The 16,593-nt window shown below is 57.3% G+C and overlaps 1 protein-coding gene across 11 annotated transcripts in view; it reads left to right on the top strand.

The window, feature by feature from the left end:
* Positions 1–1,858: 1,858 nt before the first annotated feature.
* FBRSL1 (fibrosin like 1) overlaps positions 1,859–16,593 on the top strand; it is a 70,398-nt gene continuing 55,663 nt past the window's right edge. For all 11 annotated transcript variants that reach the window (XM_049865762.1, XM_049865763.1, XM_049865764.1 and 8 more), the window contains exon 1: positions 1,859–2,364. In XM_049865762.1, coding sequence (XP_049721719.1) covers positions 2,065–2,364 — 300 coding nt within the window. In that variant the 5' untranslated portion in view covers positions 1,859–2,064. The remainder of the gene's footprint in view (positions 2,365–16,593) is intronic.

Below are 16,593 nucleotides of genomic sequence, written 5' to 3'. Positions count from 1 at the left end.
TCACTGGAGTGTGAGCTGCAGGTGGGCTACAGGACCGGACAGAAGGGTCCAGGACGGCGTCTCCCAGTGAGATTCGGGACATTATTCGTGTTGTTTCTGCGTATTTTCAGGGCCTCTCCTCATCCTCACTGGAGAATCAGGGGCGAACACACAGAGAACCCGCTCAGGATCGGTTTTTCTGGCTTCCAAAGATCCAAACAGAGGGTGCTGGGGGGAAGGGGGCGGTAAAACAGTTTTCACAACAAAACCTACAACGGGCGGGGGAAGGGGGCCTGGGTGGGCAGGAGGCGGAGCAGCTTGGGGCCTGAGCTGGAAGTGCACCCCACCACCCTCCAGTGGCCGGAAGTTTCAGGGCCACCCTCACAGCAGCCGGAGGACACCCCCTGCCCACAGCCCCTCCGTGCAGGCACACACGGGGTTTTCTGGGCCTGCCTGGGGGGCTGGGCAGTGGGCCCCCCTCCGACGAGTGTTTTGCAGGTGTCAGGGGCCTGAGGCACCCCGGCCGGTCACCTGAGCCGGCTAGCTCCCAGAGCTGCTGCACACACTGCTCCCCTCCGCAGCCACACTGCTCCCGGCCTCAGGGCCTTTGCACGGCCCTGGCCCACTGCTCATCCGAGGGCTCAGCTCAGGTGGCCACTGCGGGAGGTCTGCCCTTTGCCCCGGCGCTCGCTGCTCAGCTTCCGCCGCGCTGTCGTGTGGAATGACTCCCTGGCTGTGTCGGTGCCCGGACACGGAGGGCGCTCAGTAGACACGCACTGACTGAGGAATTCGGGGAGGGCAGGCCCCCCTCCCCAGGCCGGGCCTCCCCTTCCCCAGGCCGGGCCCCCCCTTCCCCAGGCCGGGCCCCCCCTTCCCCAGGCCGGGCCCCCCCTTCCCCAGGCCGGGCCCCCCCTTCCCCAGGCCGGGCCCCCCGAGGGCAGCGAGACTGCACGCTCACGCCCTCCCTGGCCCTGCGCACTTCGGTGGGCGCCCAGTCCACGCCAGCTGGAGGGCGGCCCCGCTCTGCAGGGCACCTGGCTGGCGGCTCACGGGCGCCCCTCTAGAGGCTTCGGAGGGGGAGGTGACGGGCGCGCGCACAGGGCCCTCGCGGCGCAGAGCCGGGAGGTGCCGCACAGGTGCGCGGGGCGGCGCGGGGAGCAGGTCTCCCAGCTCCCTCCGCCGACCGAGCGGGGCCGAGAACTGCCGCCTCCCGGGCAGCCGAACCGAGCCGGGGCTCGTCGCAGAGGGCGCCGCGGGGGGGCGGGGCCTGGAGGGCGGGGCCTGGAGGGCGGGGCGGGGCTCGTCGCAGAGGGCGCCGCGGGGGGGCGGGGCCTGGGGGCGGGGCGGGGCTCGCAGAGCGCGGTGCCGCGCAGGCTGGGCGGGGCCCGTGGTTCGTGGGCGGGGCCTGGCGGAAGTAGCTGGGACGGGGCCTCACGTAGCGCTGTGCCGCGCGGACAGGGCGGGGCCTGACAGACGGGGGCGGGGCCTAGCTGGCCGGGGCGGAGCGGGGGCGGGCCTGGCTGAGCGCAGCGCGTGGGCGGAGCCCTGTGGCGGGGGCGGGCTCGGGGAGGAGCGTGGAGGGCCGGGGCGGGGCCTGGCGGGGCCTGGAGGGGCGGGGCCTCGGCGCACTTCCTCTGGTAATCGCAGCCGAGCGGAAGTACGTCAGTTGTTATCTGCTCTGGGCGCCGCTGCCTCCGCCGCCGCCGCCGCCGCCTCCCGAGCCCGCCGCCGAGGAAGCCCGGCCGCTCGCCGGTCGATCCGCACGCCCGTCGCGCATGGGGCGCGTCCCCGGGGGAGCGGCCGAGGGCCGCTGAGCGCCCCGGGCCCGCCTGCCCGCCCGCCGGATGCGCCGGGCCGGGGGGCCGAGGCCGAGCCGGGCCCGGGGCTGAGCCGCGGCGGCCGCGGGAAGCCGGGCTCCGTGCGTCCCCGCTCGCGCCCTGGGCATGCCCGGCCCGGCCCCGCGCGCCCGTCGCCCGCCGCCGAGTCGCCAAGCCCACGCGGCGCACACGGAGCCCGGCGGCTTCGCGGCCGCGTAGCCGAGAGCCCGGCCCGTCAAGGTCACCGGGCCCGACGGTGCCCGCAGCCATGGAGGCCAAGGTCCGCCAGAGCCGGCGCTCGCGCTCGCAGCGGGACCGCGTGAGGCGCCGGGAAGCGGCCCCCGCGGCCCGCCCGCGCAGCCCGTCGTCGGGCGACGAGCCCGAGCCCAGCCCCGGCAAGGAGAACGCGGGCCACAACTGCGCGCCGTCCCGAGGCGCCGCCGCCGCCGCCCCTGCGCCCCGCGCCGCGCGTCCTCCGCGCCGCCGCCGCCGCGAGTCCAGCTCGCAGGAGGAGGAGCTGATCGACGGCTTCGCCATCGCCAGCTTTAGCACCCTGGAGGCCTTGGAGGTAGGTGGGCGGGGGCCCCGGGTCGCGCGCTGGCGCGGGGGAACCCCCGAGGGAATCCCGTCGCTCCCAGGCCCCGACCCTCGCCGCCAGCCGCACCTGCAGGCCCCAGCAGCGTGGGGGTGGGTTACGGGGGTGGCTGTGTCTTGAGCTGCGGAAAACTGCCTCCAAATTACACTCTGTAGACCGGGGCTGTGTGGCTTCACAGTTGTCCGTTTTTCAGTTGAGTTTCTGTTGCCAAAATTTCACTGTATTTTTCTCAAGATGGGCTGGGGAGGTGGGCAGTGCTGGACTTTGCTGGAGGCAAGATGAAATGTGAAATGGATACTTTGGAATTCTCCAGGCCCCCTCCCCTTGAGGTTTGTATTTGGAGGGAGAGAGGATCCTTCTCTTGATGCTCTTTGCTGCGTGGGTAGGAGGTTGGCGAAAATATTGCTTTTCTGCCTAAGTTATCCCGACAATATTTGCTGAGTAAATACTGCTCTTCTTGCCTGCACCCAGGTGAGCAGGGAAGGAAATGGAACACTGTCAGAGTTGGCAGTGGGTGGGTGGGTCGGCTCCCTAGACCTGGCCGGCAGGTAGCCTGGCCACCTTCAGGAAGGAAGACTTCCACCCGGGGCTGTGCCCCCAAAGTGCTTCCTTTTGGGGACCTGTGTCTGCGGGTCTGGGGTCCAGGCGCTGCTCCACTTCTGGCCTCTCACTTTTCCCGGTGCTGGGGGAGCACTAAGCTGTGGGAGCAGGCAGTGCAGCTCTTTAAAGGGGCGCTTACCACGTTCACATCCAGGCTCTGTTGCTGCGTCTTTTGGGTCTGGCACTGGGAGGCCTGTGCTGACTCTGTAGCCCCGTGGGGTCCTTTGCCATGCATACCTGGGGGGTCGGAGCCCGGCAGGGGTCCCAACTGTGGCACCTTAGCAGTGGTTCTGTATGGAGAGGGAAGTCCAGGCTTGTTCCTCTGCTAGGCTGGTGCCATAGCATTAGTGAGCCCTTACTAGGCCTACCACTTGTCCCAGCATCAGACATGTAGCCATCCTGCCGCCTGCCCATGTTCCCCACCTTCCTCCTGTCCCTCCTCACTCCTCTGCTCCAGCACCTCAGCCCCTTCCTGTTCGCCTCCCAGGCTTGGCAGCCCCTCTCCCATCTTCCTGTGAGTCACCCACCTTTGTCCTGCCCCAGTGCCCCAGAGGGCTGAGCACGGAGAATGTGTCGCAGGAGTACCCGTGGAACAAGTGAGTGAGCAAGTGAGAGGAGAAACTGAAGCTAGGTCTTGTGCCCAAGGTCACCAGTGGCCGAATGTGACCTGCTTGGGCCAAGCCTGTTTGGGTCCGTGTCTGGCATGGCTACTCTGGCTGGGCATCTCTGTCGACCCCACCTCCCACGGCAGGGGTGTGGCACCAGTGGTATCTCCAACAGAAGATGCAGCCTTGGGGTTTGGGGAGTTTTTGGGGTAAGACCAGCCCAGCGAGTCGGAGTGAGCATCGCGTCGTCACCCCAGGGCCAGTTCTGAGCGAGGGGCCCCACCTTGGAAAACTTGGGGCTTCTGGCCAAGTCACAACGGCAAGGTCGGCTGAGCGGCCGTTTGTCACCAGAGTATGGTGTTTTCCCCCAAAGCTCAGGTCCCTCATGATCATGTTGACGGTACCAACTGGTGTTGGTTTATGCTCTGTCAGCCCCGTGTAAGTGCTTGTGCCAATACTCCACCCGCTCCTCGAGTGCCCATGTGAGGAGGGCGGACGCCAAGGTGGCCATCCTGGCCTTTGCTGTTGAGCAGTGGGAATGCCAAGGCCTTCAGGGCAGGTGGACAGCCACATTTCAGGTCTGACTTTCTCTGTCAGGATGATGCGTACAAAAACTGTATGTGCAGTGGTCACCTCTGCTGTCCACCCGTAGTCTCTGCATTTGGGCCCCGCAGACACACCCCCTCAGTGTCCCACCCTCTGGCCTGGCCCCTACCACCTTGGCTGCTCTGGCCACAGACCCAGGGCCTTGCCCAGCAGAGGCTTCTGCTCCTGGAAGATGCTTCTTTTGCCCCAGAGCATGTGGGCTGACCTCACTCCTTGGGGCTCCAGAGGGGATTTCCTGGACGACTCCCTGACGACTCCCACGGGCACTGAGTGGCCACAGTCAGGTCTTGTTAAACTTCGTAGTGGCTTTTGTTTTGTTGTTGTTTTACCTACCCAGAGGTTTAAAAACTATAAAAGCAGCCGCCAGCAGTTAAGACTTACACGTGCCGTGCTTCTTTGGGACACACAAATCAGCAGTGGGGCCTGGGCAGGCCGTGTCCCGGGCTCTGCAGGTGGAGGGACCAAGCACGGCCCTATGGGAAGCAGGCTGCGGGAAGGTGGGCCTTGGTTTTCCTCAATGAGCATGCAGGGGGACAGGCTGCACGCTTGGCTGTCTGAGGCTATGAGCCAGTGGATGCCCCTATGGCCCACCCCTGGGGCTGCACCCACCAGGGTCTCCCTCATGGCTGGGGCCCTTCTGGGTTCTTGCTCCCAGCAGCAGTGTCACCAGGCGCTCTGTGGGCGCTGGACTAGGGGTTACACTGTTGGCCTGAGGAAGATTGTCAGGGTGTTTGGGCGCGCACCCCCCTTGGGCCTCCAGGCGATCCGAGCTGGGTGCCAGGAGCACCCAAGTCAGTGGGGGCCATGGTGACCTGGCCTGGGTTCCAGGGGGCAGCGTGAGCTGTGATAGCTAGTGGTGAGCTCAGGGGTGCTGCTTGGGGGCAAGCATGGCCAGCCTGGTTTCCAGGTTCCAGGTTTCCATCAAGGCTGCTACTCTCTGCCTCCAGGGCTCAGGATGAGGCTGGGGGCCCTCTGCAGAGCTGGAGAACCTACCCTGCTAGGGCAGGGGGCAGGCAGATGGCCACTAGGTCCTAGGTGCTGTGCCAGCTGGTGCCATCTTCACAGAACCTCCAAGAGGTCTGTGACCCCACTCAGGTGGGGTGTTGGCACCTAGGAGGTTGACACCTCCGTGCCAGCAGTGGTGGGGCCAGGAGGGACCCAGCTACCCAAGCACATGACACCTCCTGCAGGTGTGGCCTGAGGCTGCCCGCCCTCTGCCCCACAGCACTCCCACACAAGGCCTCACACTGCTGCCCCAGCCCAGTCCTGGGCACTGCTGGCTGACACAGCTGCCCTCCCTCCGTTGTTGGCTCTGTGGGCAGCTCCTGCCCAGCTGGTGCCAGGTTTACCTTCCTGCCAGTTGTAAGCTAGTAGTGGGTCAGACCCTCTCTAACTTCGTGAGTGGGGGAGGAACCATCATCAGCCCAAAGCTGATTACCATGAGTGAAGATCAGACGTACGTGTACTCTCCAACCATCTTACCAGTTCTGACAGCAGCTCTCCTCCCCCGTGACACTCCCTCCTTCTCCCTTGGGTTCGATAGTTCATTGCAGTGGCCACACAGAACTCACAGGCTGTGCTCATGATTAGGGGGTTATCAGGGAAGTAACAGGCTGCAACTTGGGATCAGGATCAACTTGAAAGTAATAGGAACCACTCAGGAGACAGTTCATAAATCTAGGAGGGCTCCCAGCTAAGACAGCTCACAGCTCCTTTTTGGCTGTGCTGGTTGGCAGGCTGCACTTGGGCCTCTGCTGCCGACCCCTGCTCGGGTGAGTGTTAAAGCTCTTAGCTCCTCTGTCAGGTGCCCAGAGGCACCCCACTCTGCCAGCAAGCCTACCCAAAGGCATTCAGCTCTGTCACTGTCTGGGTCAGTGAGCCCACTGCAGCTGCCTTGCTCTGTGGGCTCTGAGCCAGCCTCCTGGTTCTCGCTGCTCGTAGGGCATTGCGCAGTCTCGTGCTGTCTCCAGTGTTAACAGCACTCTCTCTGTCTCCTGGATCTAGAAGGTTCTCAGTGCAGGGACGCTGGGTCCAAAGAACATGCTCTGCTCCCAGCTCTTCTTGATGGTAGTCTCCTCTAACGTCTGTGGGATTAACCTTTATAAGCCTAGCAGATGGCCAAGTGTACCAATCCCCTTGGTAGACCACAGTCACCTTGTTTGCATAGTGAACTGTCCAATTCCTGCAACAATTTTACACACCTCCCTCCTCTAGTACACTGTCCAATCCTTTTGCACGATTGTGGCCTAGCAAATCCTCTTGGCAGAACTACAAACCAAGGGCCAGAAAGGCCATATAAAGAGGAGTCCTTGCCCGGTATTGTCTTTTCACTTGGAGGACAGTTTACATAGGATAGACCACATCCATTTAAAATGCACTTGGCATTTTAGGGGGATTGTTTTTACTCTTTTTACTAAAGTGCAACTTGCATATAGTGGAATTCACTCATTAGACACCGTTGTGTGTGTTTTGTCAAACATTCGCAGCCTTGTGACAGCTGTGTCTGTCAGGATCCAGAGCAGCCCACAGCCCCTCATAGTCAGGCCCCTGGCACCCCGCAGACCCCCAATCCATTGCTGGAGTTGTGCCCTTTGCAGAAAGCCAGAAAGGGACTTGGCCATACACTTCTCCCTCAGCAGTAGGCAGGTCCAGTGTGTGTACTGTGTGTACATTTGTATGTTTGTGTGTGTCCCTGTCAGGGTCATGTGTAAAACCCCATGCCTGCTGTGTGGCCCCTTCCTTCCCCTGTTTCTGTCTCGCTAGAGTTGTCTACACACCTGGCCATGCCCAGTTCAGCCACCCAGGCAGTCTGGAGCCTGCCTGATGGGCCCCACCCTGGCCAGTGTCCACCGCTGCAGTGCGTGGATCCGGGCCTGCACCTTGCTCCCTTTGGCCATGTGCTGGCCAAGCTCGCCCTGAGCTGCTCCCCTGCCCTGCATCCACCACCCTGGGAGCCTGTAGTCTGCTGGCCCTGGGGGCTGGGACAGTCATCCCCACCCTCCTGCCCCAGCTGTGGTCTCCGCCAGCGGGTGCCAGGTTCCTGAGCTCCCAGGCCCTGATTACACTCAGCAGTGGGACCAGAGAGGCGCTCCCCAGCCCCTTAGCCTCCTGGCCTGTCTCTTCCCGCTGGCCCGTCTCTTCTTGGCCCGAGCTTCTGGATCCTTCCCGTCTCCTTCAGGAAAATCCCAGTCCTTCCCGGGTCTCTGCCCTCTGTGCCCCCACCACTCACCCTGCCCCTGTAGCTCCAGCTTCATACGCTCCTTGAACTCCAGCTGGGGACTCACCAGCCTTGGTGCTTGCTCTGCCCTCTGCCTGGAAGCTTCTTTCCCCAAACAGATGTACTCCCTTCCCTCGTGTCTAGGGGCCATCTAACTCCATTTCCCCTTTGTCCCAGCTCCTGGGCAGCAGACTGCTCTGAGCTGACCGTCCCCGCTGCCCAGTGCTGTGGCCCCTGTGTGTTGCCACGGGGAGCCCTTTTGCCGCCGTAGAGGGCTGAACAGCGCTGGGGAAGCTGAATTCTGATTCCCCACAGCCTGTGACCCCACACTAGCCCCTCCTGCCTCTGGCCCTCCCAGACGGCTCCCACTGAGTCCTGCATCCTTATCTTCTACCCTGTGACTCCCCACACTCTGTAACCGTGTGTTGCTCTTCACCTAAGTAAGCTGTTGCCCGCTTGTTGCTGGCACCTGGGCAGCTCTTGGCACCGGCTCGTCGGTGCTGGTGGTTTGCCAAGTCGTTGCATTTGCAGGTAGCCACAGTGCCTTTCAGGCATCTCCACCCCCGGGTCCTCGCCGTGTCTCCTTGCTTTACTGGACCTCTCAGGCCACGTGAGCTGGTAGAGCTCGCAGTGAGTGCCACCGGCCCTTCCTCTGGCAGGAGTGCCTTTCCCACTGCCCTTCGCTGCCATTTCCTGACCAGACACAGACTTCAGTGTCCTGTCAGGAAGTGCTCTCGGGCTTGTGTTGGGGTACGAGTCCCTCGTCACTGGTGCCCTCCTGCAGCTGGGAGTCCCTGGGACAGCCCGCTGGCCATGCTGAGATCTCCCTAGCCCGCTTTCCGACACTTCTGCAAGGTCTCTGCCACCGAGCCTCTAGCACAGTCTGTGCCGTCTGTCCTGCCGCTTGGCTGCCTGTGGCAGGGAAGCATTTCGTCTTCTCCAGCGCGCTGGAACAGGAGGTGGCTAGACTGGAGCGCACTTGGAGGGCCTCTGCCGTCCCGGAGGTCTGCTGTGCACAGGCCCCGAGGTGCTGCCATTGTGTGGGAGGTGGGGGACAGATGGTGTGGAAGGAAGCAGGAATCGGTGGCAGAGGCAGGTAGAAGAGCCGAAGCAGGGTGTGGAGTGGGGGCTGGAGGTGTGGGCGTGCCAGGCTCAGGGGTCAGGAGGTGGCCTGTGAGTGAGGCAGTGCAGGGGGCTTTGGCATAGACCCTCTACCCCATGGGAGGAGCGGCTCAGGCTAACAGGGTACCTGGCTCTCCCAGCAGGCACACACCACCTGGTACCTTCCAGGGGTCACCTCTCCTGGTCTCCCAGGTGTGGCTGGACGTGACCCCAGAGGCTGGCCGTCCCCTCCACCCATCCCTCCCAGGATCCCTGAGTTCTTACCTGCCTCTGCCAAGCTGGGGCGTGGGAACTCCAGGCTGGGGTTCAGGTGGGGCGGGTGCCCTTCCCACTGCAGCCTCTGCAGTGCCCCCAACAGGGTCAGCAGAAGGCCCAGAGGGTGTGTGGGGGTTCTCTGTACTGTGGGTCTGAGGGGCAGCAGGGGCAGAATGGTCTTCAGCTTGGGGGTCGGGTGGACCTGTCTGAGAGGTGACATTGGAGCCAAGGCATGAGTGCGGAGGAGCTGCAACCGTGAAGAACATTCCGGATGTCCGGAAGGCAAAGCTTGAAGCCCCAACAGAGCCTGAGCGTCCCCCAGGGAAGCCCCCAGAGTCTGCCTTGCACCTTTTAGTAGCTGAGGCTTGAGAGGAGGAAAGGCCGGTTAGGCTCCGTGGCACCCAGACGCTGACCCCAGCACCTACTTGTCAGGGAGGCCTGGGGTAGCACAGTGGTTAAGCTCTCGACTACCACCCAGAGGCCCTTGGAAGACAGGCCTGGCAATCTGCTTCCACAAGGCCACAGCCTTGAAAACCCCGTGGAGCACAGTTCTATTCTGCATACATGGGGTTGCCATGATTTGGAGTCCACTGGCCAGCAGCTAACAAAAAACCTGCTTATCGAAGGAGTGGCTTTCCACTGTAAGTCCTAGTCAGAGCACGGGCAAATGGGTGGGCAGCCTGGGATCCCCGTGTCAGGCACCGTGAGAGGAGCAGCTCTGGGAGGCTGAATCCAGATTCCCCATAGCCCATGACCTCACATGAGTCCCCTCCCCAGGCCGCAGAGCCCAAAACAGGATGCTGTATGCTCACTGCCCTTCTCATTCCCATGCCCCATGCCCCCAGCCCCCGATCCACACGAGTGTGATCGTGTTGACAAGGCCTTCCTGAGCCCCTGGAGGTGGACACTTCCTCCCAAGCCCCGAGCACCTGTCACCACATGTCGTCCTGTGGGCTGGGTCTGTCCCCCATCGAGTCGCAGGGCAGGGCCTCGTCTGCCTCGTTTCCAGGTGACTCTTCTGCCTGGACAGTCCCTGGCCGTGGGTGCTGGAGGGTGGAGAGAGGGAGGCTGGCCTCTGTTCACAGAGCCCTGGACGTGCTCGCAGCATGTACACATGCTCACACCGGGTCCTCTAGTGTGGCGCAGCGCGTCTAGTGCTCCCGAGACACCAGCACTCCCCCCTCCCCATGTGAGCGAGCAGGGCACAGCAGCACTCATTCACTCAGGTGGCCCAGGCAGCCCTGCTCAAGCCTTCTTGCCGCCTGCTCATCTCGGGCCAAATGCGGCCCGGCAGCACGTACAGCCAGCCATGCAGAAGGGAAACCGTGGTCTCTGAGCTGGTGGTGGTTCCTGTGACCAGCAGACCTGGGACCCCGGATAGTCTTAGAAAGTCCATCTCTGTGTGCCACCCTTCCCCAGGTGTGTGCTGAGCAGCTGCGAATGGGACCTCTGAGCAGAGGCCTGAGGAGGGAGTGCAGGAGCCATACAGAGTCTGACGAGCACTCCAGGTGGGAGCTGCCAGGGCAAAGGCTGGAGCTGAAGGCAGGGCAGTGAGAATGGGGGTGGGGAGGAAGAGAAGGGACTGTAATGCAGTTCAGGGAGCAAAGGCTGGCCTCTGGTCTGATTCGGGGTTCACAGCACCCCCATGGCCAGAGTGAGAACTGCGAGGCCAGCCTGAGGCTGCTGTGTACCTCTGGATGGTCGCTGTGACACACAGGATGGCATTTGGAGTGGTGCCCGGAGTGGCAGGTCCTGGATGGCTTTAAGAGCAGAGTCAACAGGATGCAGATGGGACTGAGTGAGGGACACAGGGCGGTTGCAAGGCCAAGGAAGGCAGTGGATGGTGCTCGATGAGAATTGACCGTAGGCCGACCTGGCTCTGTCCCTCCAGTTGTGTGTGAGTGTACATGTGTGTGAATGCATGTGTGCATGTGACTGCATGAGTGAGTGTACACGTGTGTGAATGCATGTGTGCATGTGACCGCATGAGTGAGTGTACATGTGTGTGAATGCATGTGTGCATGTGACTGCATGAGTGAGTGTACATGTGTGTGAGTGTGGATGTCCGTGTGTGAGTGTGCATGAATACCTTATGACCTGGCAGTCCCACTCCTAGGCACATATCCTAGGAGTATAAGAGCAGGGACACAAGTAGACATGTGTGCACCCGTGTTCATCGTAGCATTATTCACAATAGCAAAAACGTGGAAACAAACTAACTGTCCATCAGCGGATGAATGGATAAACGAGCTATGGTAAATATACTCAGTGGAATACAACGCAACTATAAAGAGTAATCAAGAGTCCGCGAAACACAGCATGGATGAACCTGGAGGACATTATGCTGAGTGAAATAAGTCAGTCACAAAAAGACAAACATGGTCCAACTGTTATAAAAAGGCAAGAATAGATACAGAAAGCAAAGTTCTTTGATGATTACCAGAGATGGGAGGCAGAGAGGTGGGGAATCACTTTCTAGGTAGTATACGGTTATTAACCTGTTTGGTGATGGGATAGGCAAGACCACACGTGGGAGTTGTTAGCACAACTTGACCAAGGTAAATACACTAAGAAGTACTCGAGAAAAAGGGGCAGTTTCAGTAAATGACACAACAGTTTTGCAACAGCAGTAAAAATAACCCAAAACTGTGTGTGTGGTTACATAGGTAGATACGGATGCAAATTAGTAGTGGTGTATGGGAAGGCATATGCCAGCAAATGGATGTACATGTATAGGTGTGACTGTAGGCACGGGTGTACACACGTTTGTATGTGCTACATATTTACCACATAAATAACAAACCACACAGAGGGCACAGTGAGGGAGGCTTCCTAGACATACCCAAACAACTCACGGAAATGGTCTACTGGGTTAAAAGGTTTGGGACTATAGTCTCGGGGGACAACTTAGTCAACTGGCATAACACAGTTCACAAAGATAATCTTCAACATCCTAGTTTGATGAGTAACATCTGGGGTCTTAAAAGCTTGCAAGTGGCCGTCTGAGATACAACTCTTGGTCTCTAACTTGTGTGGAGCAAAAGAGAATGAAGGAAATTAAAGACTCAAAGAAGAAACTAGTCTGCAGGATTAATAGCTCACATGAGCCACAGCCTCTTCTTACCTGAGACCAGAACAACTAGATGGTGCCCGGCTACCACTACCAACTGCTCTGACCAGGGACACAAACGGTGGTCGCAGATAGCATGAACAAAACTCAAATCCCTAAAAAAAAAAAAATAAAAAAGCCTGACCTACTGGGCCTGTAGAGACTAGCGGAACCCTTGAGACTGTTGCGCTGAGATAACCTTTGAGCTTGGAATTGAAGCTACTTTAGCAGGTCACCCTTCAGCCAAATAATAAATTGGTTTATAAAACAAACAGTATCGCTTGTGAGTAATGTGCTTCCTGAAAAAATTAACTATGTGAAACCAAACGGTGAACATTTGCCCAAAAGCAAAGATGAGAAGGCAAGGAAGAGAGGGGAAGCTAGATCAGTGAAAACAGAACAAACAGAATTGAAATGAGAATGCTGAGGCATTGTAAAAATCGTAACCTATGGCATGGAACAATTTGTATAAAAAATGTTAAAGGGATGGAGGAACCTGGAAGGCATTATGCTGAGTGAAATTAGTCAGTTGCAAAAGGACAAATATTGTATAAGACTACTATTGTAAGAACTTGAGAAAAAGTTTAAACTGAGAAGAAAACATTCTTTTGTGGTTACGAGAGGGGGGCGGGAGGGAGGGTCCCCACCCCATTGCCGTCTAGTTGATTCTGGCTCAGCGGAGAGGGGTATTCACTAATTATATCGTAGATAAGAACTACTTTAGGTAAAAGGAAAGACAGCACACAATACAGGGGAGGTCAGCACAATTGGACTAAACTGAAAGCAAAGAAGATTCCTGAATAAACTGAATGCTTCCAAGGCCAGCATAGTAGGGGCAGGGGTCTGGGGACCTTGGTTTCAGGGGACATCCAAGTCAATTAGCATAATAAAATCTATAAAGAAAACATTCTGCATCCCACTTTGGAGAGTGGTGTCTGGGGTCTTAAAGCGCTAGCAAGCAGCCACCTAAGATGCTTCAATTGGTCTCAACCCACCTGGATCAAAGGAGAATGAAGAACGCCAAGGACACAAGGCGATTACGAGCCCAAGAGACAGAAAGGGCCACATGAACCAGCGACTACATCATCCTGAGACCAGAAGAACTAGATGGTGCCCGGCTATAACCGATGACTGCCCTGACAGGGAACACAACAGAGAACCCCTGAGGGAGCAGGAGAGCAGTGGGATGCAGACCCCAGATTCTCATAAGACCAGACTTAATGGTCTGAGACTAGAAGGACCCCGGCGGTCATGGCCCCCAGACCTTCTGTTGGCCCAGGACAGGAACCATTCCCAAAGCCAACTAGTCAGACATGGATTGGACTGGACAATGGATTGGAGAGGGATGCTGGTGAGGAGTGAGCTGCTTGTATCAGGTGGACACTTGAGACTATGCCTGGAGGGGAGATGAGAGAGTGGAGGGGGTTAGAAGCTGGCGAAATGGACACAAAAAGAGAGAGTGGAGGGAGGGAGCAGGTTGTCTCATAAGGGGGAGAGTAATTGGGAGTGCGTATCAAGGTGTATATGGGTTTTTGTGTGAGAGACTGACTTGACTTGTAAACTTTCACTTAAAGCACAATAAAAATTATTAAAAAAAAAAAAAAGGGAGCCTAGTTTGCTGTGTAAACTTTCACCTAAAACACAATGAAATATTAAAAAAAAAAAAAAAGGAACTATGACCTACCTAGGGCTGGAGGTATAAAGAGTTTAAAAGGTAGAGCGCTTTTGAGAGACAAAAAGAGAACTAGCACTTGAGACAAGAGTCTTGTCAAGAGTCTGGAAAGATGAGGGTTGTTTCTATTTCAGTGAAGAGGAAATAGAGACGTTAAGACCATTCATTCATTCCTTCATGGACCAGATCCCACACTGGGGACCATGGGCTCAGATTCCTTGCCCTTTAACCTCGTAAAGGTTCATTATTTTAGGAAAGACCTAGGAGTGAGTCCGTTTTTATGTAATTAAATGGATTGGAATCCACATTAGGGTAATGAACATGGATTTAGGAACAGAATACCTCAGATTAGGAACCAGTCGAAGACTTTGTAAACTGAATCATGGCGAACCAGCCTGTGAACGAGAACGTGTTTTCTCTGCATTTTTGACAGCACTTAACATTATCTTTTAAATTATTGCGTAGCTTTTGAGCAAAACCAGAATTGTCTTTATGTTACATTATCCTAACAACTAAGGATATTGACCATATTTTCACATTTATTTTTAATTTGGGCTGTTCCATGAATTTCCAGCTTTTTATCTTGTGACTATTTTTATATTGAATCATTGTTATTAGTGGTAGTAGAAGCTCTTTACGTATTCCTGATAGAAATAGTACATCTGTTATCTGCATTGCAGACATTTTTTCCAAATTTGTTACTTCTCTGTACTACATTTATACTTAGTATTGGAATTTTCGGTTTTCATGTAGTAAAATTTCTTGATCTCTTCCGTTACGATTTCTGTGTTCTGGGCCATGTTCAAGAAACCTTTCTCTGCCTCCGTGTATATTCATCAGTAGGACGATAGTCCTCATTCCAACAGTGATCTGGAACTAATATGGCTAGTTAACCCATTTTCAAAGCTGTAAAATCCATACTAGCAGGTGTTAAAAAATAAAATGGAATGTGAAGAAAGAGAAAATAAAGTTAGCAACTGTATATTATCCATCTGTTTCCAAAAACTAATTAAATGTCTTTAAAAAATAGACCGTGCATAAGCGTGTGTGGGTCTGAATGTGTGCGAACGTCTGTGTGTGCGCACGTGCACACATGAGTATCTGTGAGTGTGAAGCCTCTTTAGAACTGCCATCTGCACTGTGTGCATTTCACGCCACCTCTGTACAGCGTAGCGCAGCACCCTCTCCTGGGGAGGCAGGTTTGACGGTGGGAAGGCTCTGCCCAGACCCTGCAGGTCACCCAGGCGCTGCCCAAGTGGTCCCTTCCCTTTGACATCTGTGTGTTCTCATTGTAGCTGTGTCCCCTCGTCTGAGCACTCTTGCTGGTTGGGGTTGACATGGCTGCTGGCTCCCTCTTGTGGGACTGACTGATGGCATCATGTCCGTTCCAGCGCCTGGAGCCTGGCAAGCCCAGCCTGGCACACAGTGGTCCTCATTGCTTGTTCATGGGATGAAGAGGCTGGGGATTGCTAACCCCCAAGCCTGGAGTTGGCCTAATGCCCATACTCAGGCAGGGACCAGAGGCCGTGGGGGTTTCGGACGGTCCCCCGGCACATGGGTGGGACTCAGTCATCTGGCACCTAGGGAAGGGACTGGCCAGCCTGCAGGCAGAGGAGGGTGAGTGTGTCCCCCACAAGCTCCGACGGGTTCAGAGCAGAGATGAGACGGGGTTTTGGGCCCCTGGAGGTGAAGGTAAAGCAGCAGAACTGCGGTGGCCTGTGGGGTCTCTCCTGGTCTGATAGCCCAGGTCTGATAGCCCAGGTCTGATAGCCCAGGAAAGGTCTTCATTTTCGTTCAGATGCCCATGTATCTGACCACGTCTCTAGCAGTTGTCATCCTTTCTCTGCTTGAGTCTCTCAGTGAATCCTGGATGGGGCTCAGGGCAGGCCTGGAGGCTCATGGGGCAGCTGTATCCACAAGATGAGCTAGTTGTTCATCTCAGCTACAGAATCATGAGGCAGGGGTCTTTAGACATGAATTCCAGGCAAATCAGAGGGGTTACAACTTTGGCTCTTAGGAGGATTGATGGCATGACAAACATTCTGCTACAGGCACAAGGCCTGCCCTTAGGGCCCTGCTCGTTAGATGCGTGTGTGTGTGCGTGGGGCAGGGGGGATATGTCCCCAGCCCCACCTGACCCCCCTCTTCTCCCTTCTCCCACTACCCCTCAGATGGGCAGAGGCAGGCTCCCAAGCAATGGCCATTGAGGGGTGGGAAGTCTGGGACAGCTCCCTCCCCCTGCTGAGAAATCCCACACAGAGCAAGGCAGCGTGCTGGCCTCGGTCCCTGAGGAACCGCGGTCCTGGCTGAGGTGGGGCTTCCCTACACTGGGGTATCAAGTAGAATGCTTGGCAGCCCAGAATTGGCCAGATGGGCCTGCAGGTGGCTCTGCAACCTGGGGGTGGTCGTGGGGCCAGCCAAGACTGACTCCTCTCTGCCTGAGCTCATCTATTGTAGGCACTGGCCTCAAGCCCTGGTTTCAGATCAGAAATTCTAGGGAGGGCTAGTCCTTGCCATGGCTAGCACCATTCAGTCTACTTTGGCTCTGCTTCAGGCTAAGGCTTGTGCAAAGCCCTGTGCTGGGCTCAGGACCATGGGGGGGACGAATCCAGGCCCTGGGGACATATATGTCCACTGGGAGGCAGCAGGAATGCCATGGTAGGCCCCCAGGAAGAGCACTAGGGGCCACACACTTATCCCTGGTTGGGGCTCCTTAGGAAAATTTCTCATCTCCATCTCCACCATTTTTATGTTCCATGGATCCACCCCTGTACCAGTCATTTCTAACCCAACCATCTGCCTTTAGCTTTAATCTGTTCCCCCACTCAGAGGTAGCTTTCCCAAGATATGAGGCCCATTCTCCAGAGGTATGAAACCCCCCCAGCTGAGAAGCCCACTCAGATGGGGCCAACCCCTCCAGGTAGGTGCTGTCAAAAAAGCAGAGGGCCCAGAGCTACCCAGGCAAGCATGGTGCAGCTCCACGATGGTGTCACTAAAGAGATAACAGATATCTCAA

Source organism: Elephas maximus, chromosome 22, assembly GCF_024166365.1.
Source record: "Elephas maximus indicus isolate mEleMax1 chromosome 22, mEleMax1 primary haplotype, whole genome shotgun sequence".
Taxonomy (NCBI): Eukaryota; Metazoa; Chordata; class Mammalia; order Proboscidea; family Elephantidae; genus Elephas; species Elephas maximus.
Note: the sequence above shows the minus strand (reverse complement) of the source record. Positions and strands in the feature narration are given on the sequence as shown.